The sequence below is a fragment of the Gavialis gangeticus genome, unplaced genomic scaffold (assembly GCF_001723915.1).
Source record: "Gavialis gangeticus isolate Ggan-Ray unplaced genomic scaffold, GavGan_comp1, whole genome shotgun sequence".
NCBI lineage: Eukaryota > Metazoa > Chordata > Crocodylia > Gavialidae > Gavialis > Gavialis gangeticus.
In genome coordinates, this window is record NW_017728996.1 from 14,490,558 (window position 1) to 14,496,366 (window position 5,809).

The following is a 5,809-nucleotide window of genomic DNA, read 5'->3' on the forward strand; positions in this document are numbered from 1 at the left end:
CCCCCCCCCCCCCCCCCCCCCCCCCCGCTGTGGCACGTTTCATCTTTACATGCCAGCCCCTATAATTATCTATCTATCTATGGAGGTTGTTGCCTAGAAAAGCTCATGCCTCTTTGAACTAATTAGTCTCTACAGTGCTACCCTGCTCTACCTATGGCCTATTTCTCCATTGGTAGCAAACGAAAGGATCTTCCAGATAAGTCACCCCAAACCATTCATGGGTCTGGACTGATTTGGAGCCTATTCTGCAGTCAGAGGCTCTCTCTGGCAGCACTCATCTCCAAATGAGGAAACATCAGAAGGCTTTTCACATAATAAATAGAAATGCTGTCAAAGGAGCCAGCTTTGTTCGGTGTTGGAAAGACTTTTACGCTATCCATCCAGCTGCAAAGCAGACAATATTCTCTAATGGGAAAGGAGACAAACTTTCCAGAAATAACACAGCCAGCAAAGATGTATTAAGGAAAAAGGAACTGTAAGCGACGAAGAGCCAGCTCCTGGCAAGCTCCCGCCCAACTAAAACATTTATTTCCACTCTGTTGGGTTTTTTTTTTTAATACTCAAGTGACAAATAAATTATGAACATTGCAGCTAATTCTTTACTTAGCATTGTTAAGAAAGAAAAAAAGAAAGCTGGGATATTTGAAAGCAATTTCTCAGTACACAAAAATAACTGAATCAAAACGATGCAATAAACTTGCTGGAAAAAAATCAGTCTGGCAGTTAAGTCATCAGATTGCACCCCAAGAGATCTGGAATCCAGTGCCTGCCCTGCCCTGGGGGAGGTCATCAGTCCCTCCTTATGCACCCTGATACTCAACAAGGGCTTTGTCATTGACTTCAACAAGTAGGCTCAAGACTTTAATTCATATCTCAGTTTTTCCACCTACAGCACGAAATGATACTTCACTTCTCCAGTCCCTTCTCTGTTTTGGCTGAAAGTTGCTGTGTGGCAGGAAACCTTGCTTACTGGATGCCTGTACAATAGCACGCACAATGGGGCACTGATCTCAGGTGGGGCTCCTCAGTGCCCCCAGGATATTTCAAATAGATTGCTTGAAATGCCTTGCTTCCACGAGCATTTTAACATCGACCTCCATGTGAACATGGCTGGGTCCCAGGAACACCTTGTCGTTACCTATTAGTGCTGCATAGTAAAATAACCAGGGCCAAATTCAGCCATCACTTTGAAGCATCACTAGACCCAACACTTGGACTTCAAATGGCAGCACCTGCCCCACAGGATATGGGCTTCTGTTTACTCTCGCTGAAATAACTGTCATGGTTAATTTTTGCAATTTGCCTTTTTCACATTTCTTTTCCTGAATTCTGTCATTAAAAAACCCCCACTCATTACCATGAAGTCTCTTGATAAGAACCAGAACTGACTGCGTGCTGCATTTGGTGTCTTTGGCAAATGTACTAAAATCACATACAGGCCTCCATTTCTGCACAGACATTAAGGCAGCTTGTTGCCAGCTCCAGCTGAAGTCTGTTGCATGCATGAAACTCAGCGCAGGGAGTTGAAAAGAGCCCTCAAAATTTTTCATTCAGGAATATTTTGCACTCAGTCCCATGCAAGGTCCAACATATGCTCCTCAAGAGGATCCAACAGGTTCAGTCCTTTGCATCTTTCACCCTAGCCAGTCCTCCATCACTTGATGAAGCACATGAATAGCTTCATTCAAAACGGCTTCCAGCAAAGAGCTAGAGCCATCTCAGTAGATCTCTCTAAAAACAACCACCCTAGCACACAAAAACCACTGTCTTTCTAAATGTGGTTTCTGTATTTGTACCCTTTATTTGAGCAGCTGATGTCTTGAGCAGCTGTTGGATCCTCGCAACTAGGTCAGTTTGAACCAGAGCTATCAGAAGCTAAAAGCTGAGAAGAGAAAATTAAATTGTGCTCCAGGTCCACAAACTGTCGCTGTCAAACTGAGAGCTGCTGTCTCTGGTAAAGCAATGATTTCACCACTAGCCAAGTAGAAATTTGAGTGGCAGGGTGAGGAAACCAGCAGAAGCACTTGGAGCACTGTCTCCAGTTAAAATATTCCAAACTATAACGAACGAAGGAATTCAGGGGGGAAAGTGTTGCCACGGTATCAAAATGAGTCTCATCTAAATCACCGTCAGTGTGCATGGCCAGCATGCCGAATCAGACTGCTGCATTTGCTGGAAAGACACACAGCAGGGACACACCACTCTTCCTGCCAGACACTGGTTCTAGCCTTTTGCTCTTAGTGCCATCTGGAGCAGTAGAGCTCAGTAAAATAATCTGTGGGCCTGTGGTTCAGGAGAAGGAAGGAAAACATAGATACCGGCTTTTAGAGTTGATGCTTATATCCCGAGCAACTTGCGGGCAGACTTGTGCAGCAGGAAAGCCTGCAGCTGGTGAGCTGTGGTTTCCCTACTCTTGCAGCCCCTAGCAAATTCAGTTTTCTGAAAGGATGTGGTGTAATGAGATTAAGCCAGACAAGAGAAAAAACAAAGTGTGAGGAGAACATACAAATGACAGGGCGTATGCAGCAAACTCAGAAATTAAGCCAGGGTTATCATTTGCATATGCTATGCAGAACAGGCCCGTAATGAGGCAAGGGCACACAGTCATTTTCCGACATGTAAATTTCAGCAGCGAAGTGCCATGAATTGACAGGGACTCGGAAAAGTCCTGTCCATCAATCTCTCCATAAGATTACACCTAAGCAATCTCTGAGAGATAAAACTGCTTGGATGCACACATCCACTCAGAGAGTTGCAGTTTATTTTGTCACTGAACTCTACGGAGGAAGGATTGGATAGTCTAGATTATTATTAGTGCTTGTCACCTGTACATTGCCAGAGGCATGCATGCTGCTTCATAAACAATTAGAAACAAATGATCTCTGCCCCAAGAGCACCCAGCTAAGGATGTCTATTTTGCATACGTACTTGCAGTGCATGTACATAGAATAAGTACTTAACTCAGGACATTTCTATATAGAAAGAAACAAATGAACACAAGCAAATTGCAAGTCTCAAAGCAAAACACAACCCAGAGGAAGCTCATCTGACACACCTGACAAGTTAATAAGTCTTTCCCTAAACCTGATTTTTTTTTTTAAAGTTTCCCAGTCTTCTCATCACCCTGTGTGAGGGTCAAAGCAAACCAAAGCTCAGAGAAAGGTGGTGCGTCACCAGCTAGAAGGAAAATGGTTTCTTTTCCCCAAGTTACAAATAACTAAGGAAAGTCCTATGTGTGGTCAAGCAAAACAGAGCCAGGAACTGGTCACTTCTGACAGGGCAAAACAAAGAATTTAGTTCAACTTCCCAGAACTACGTATTGTAATTTTGCCAGACAACATTCCCCTATTCGTCTTTTCCTTCTGCTAGGTTTGATTGCTCCCTCCTCCCTGCAAGTAGCTGCTCAGAGCCATATCCTTCATGCACATGGGGAGTTCCCAAGAAATTAAATTCTCCTTTCACCTGTGTAGTTCCATAATACCGCCAACGATTTCACCATTTCACACCACCAAAACAAAGAACTGGATTTGGCCCAGCAGGACGTATTGTCCAAAAAACAGAGAGGACCCCAGCCTTGACTTCATCAGTATCTCACTGAACATTTCCCACCCCTGCTCAGGCGCACATTAGCCTCCACTACTTCTGGCATAGCTGGAAAAATACAAGCATGGACACTGCCATTTACATGTTGCTCCCCAAATACAATTCTAGATTTGCATCTGCTAGTTATATGAAAGACTGCTGCTTGCTGGGGCTGAATCATAAGTTATACAAGGAACCAGTGACTGAACTCACTCAGTGTGGTACGGCCAGGCTAGTTGTCAAGCACACAGTGGATTTTTAATTTGGCCGCTTGTCTGTTGCTGATCTACAAGACCTGGCAAGATGTACCGGGAAGTGAATGATGTCATACTCTTCAAAATAAAGTACGACTACTGTTAAAAGAGGTGGAGAAGGGCAGGGTTTAGCAAAACCTCAGCAGAGATCTACATTCAAGAGAGAGAAGCACCTGAGACTCCACAAATCCTGCTAGGGACTTTGTGACTGCTACAGATTTGACATGGAAGGCATTCAGATACTATGCGGATGAGTGGTAGCGTACAATCCTAAGCAGGACAGGTTTGCTATATACGTTTGGATACATTTGCTCTACTGGTGCCACGAGGATGCCACGGAAAGCAAGATGGTACCATCTTAATGGGTCGTTCCTTGTTTCACTGCTTGACCTTTCACGTGCACCACACTCATTCATGCCCATGTGAAACTCACTTTGCAAGTAGCTCCACTGAAATCAAAGGTCCTACGTGTGAAGTTGTGTTAGTCGACACAAGTGGTGTGGAACAAGCTGGCCGTTAGAATTCATTACTATCCACAAATGCACGTATTATAACTCATTGCTGAATTTAATCTCAGTGTATGTGAAGCAGCTCCTTATGTAATTAGACATGCTGTAACATAAATTGACATATATTATTTTATGGAAACAACTGAATTTTTACTCCTTTATAAAGTATATTAATTGTGGTTACTACTGTCACATTTCTGTTCAAGTCACATCATCTAAATTTCAATCGGGTGATGCCTTGATGGAATATGAATTTGTGGAACGATATACAGTAATGAACAGTGCGTGCATGTCTGCGTATGCGCAGGGGGTGGGGAGACCTTCACAAGAGCCTAACAGATTTGGGCACATACATTCCCAATGGGACAGGCAATTCCTAGTCATTCAGGCTGCTTTGAGAGAAAAAAAAAACACCCACATCTACTGATGCACACTGAAAGACTCCGATTTCATTTTCAGGGCCTGAATACACGCGCGCGCGCACGTACACACCTGTTTACCTAGAGCAGTGATTCTCAACCAGGGTGCCGCTGCACCCTGGGGTGCCTTGAGATCCTTTTGCTGCAAGGGATTAACACTGTTAAGCATGCAGACGTGCTTCACAAGATACACCCAGGGCTTTTGAGAAACACGGTGACCTGCCGTGGGCTTTCAGAGATCTTGGGAAGAGAAGACCTACTCTATTTTATTGTAGTCAGAAAAACCCAAGTGAGAACGAAGAGCTGGCTTCTCCGGAGGCTGCCTCTAGTCTCCACACGGCCCGGTACTGCGGGGCCCTTTTCCTGTCCCCGATCCGCTCACGTCTCCAGGCAGCATCCACCAGCTGCTTGGACTTATTGGAGGGCCCGGTGCTCCCTGGCGTGCTCATTTTGACCCTCAGACCTCACTCCCGTCCCTCATTTTGGGGGACAACTGAAGGTAAAAGACTCCCGAGGGGAGCTGGGATTATTGAGCGTGGGGAAGAGAAGGCAAGGGGAGGGCGGGCGGTGAACACCAGCCTTCAAGTCCCTTCCAAGGAGGATGGAGCTGGACCGTCAGGATGACAGACCGGCCTCAAGTTAGGCAGAGATGAGATGGGGGGGGGACCCCAACTTTCTCACTGGGAGGGTGCAATCTCCAGCCTTAAGGGTCTGGAAGACCAAACCTTGCCGGGGACAGTCCTGGGGCAGCCCACACCCTGCGGCGGTGACATACACCGAGTGCCCCCCTCGCCCCCCGGGCACCAGCCCAGGCGGCAGCCAGGCCGCCGCGGCTCCGGAGCCGCCGCGGGAAGCCGGAGCGACTCCGGAGCAGACGCCGCCGCCTGCTGAGTCACTCGCGGGGCGCAGCGCTCACCAGGTAGGCGCCCACCGTGCCCTGGGCCAGCATGAGGGCGCACTCGGACACCAGGAAGATCTTGATGCTGGAGAAGCAGGACGCGGCGCCCGCCTCCTTCCTCCGCTTCTTCTTGTGCCGCCGCGCCTC

At 46.8% G+C, this 5,809-nt stretch overlaps 1 protein-coding gene across 1 annotated transcript in view; it reads right to left on the bottom strand.

Moving 5' to 3' along the window:
- SLCO3A1 (solute carrier organic anion transporter family member 3A1) overlaps positions 1 to 5,803 on the bottom strand; it is a 267,397-nt gene extending 261,594 nt beyond the window's left edge. The window contains exon 1 of the mRNA XM_019504044.1: positions 5,681 to 5,803. Coding sequence (XP_019359589.1) covers positions 5,681 to 5,713 — 33 coding nt within the window. The 5' untranslated portion in view covers positions 5,714 to 5,803. The remainder of the gene's footprint in view (positions 1 to 5,680) is intronic.
- Positions 5,804 to 5,809: the final 6 nt, after the last annotated feature.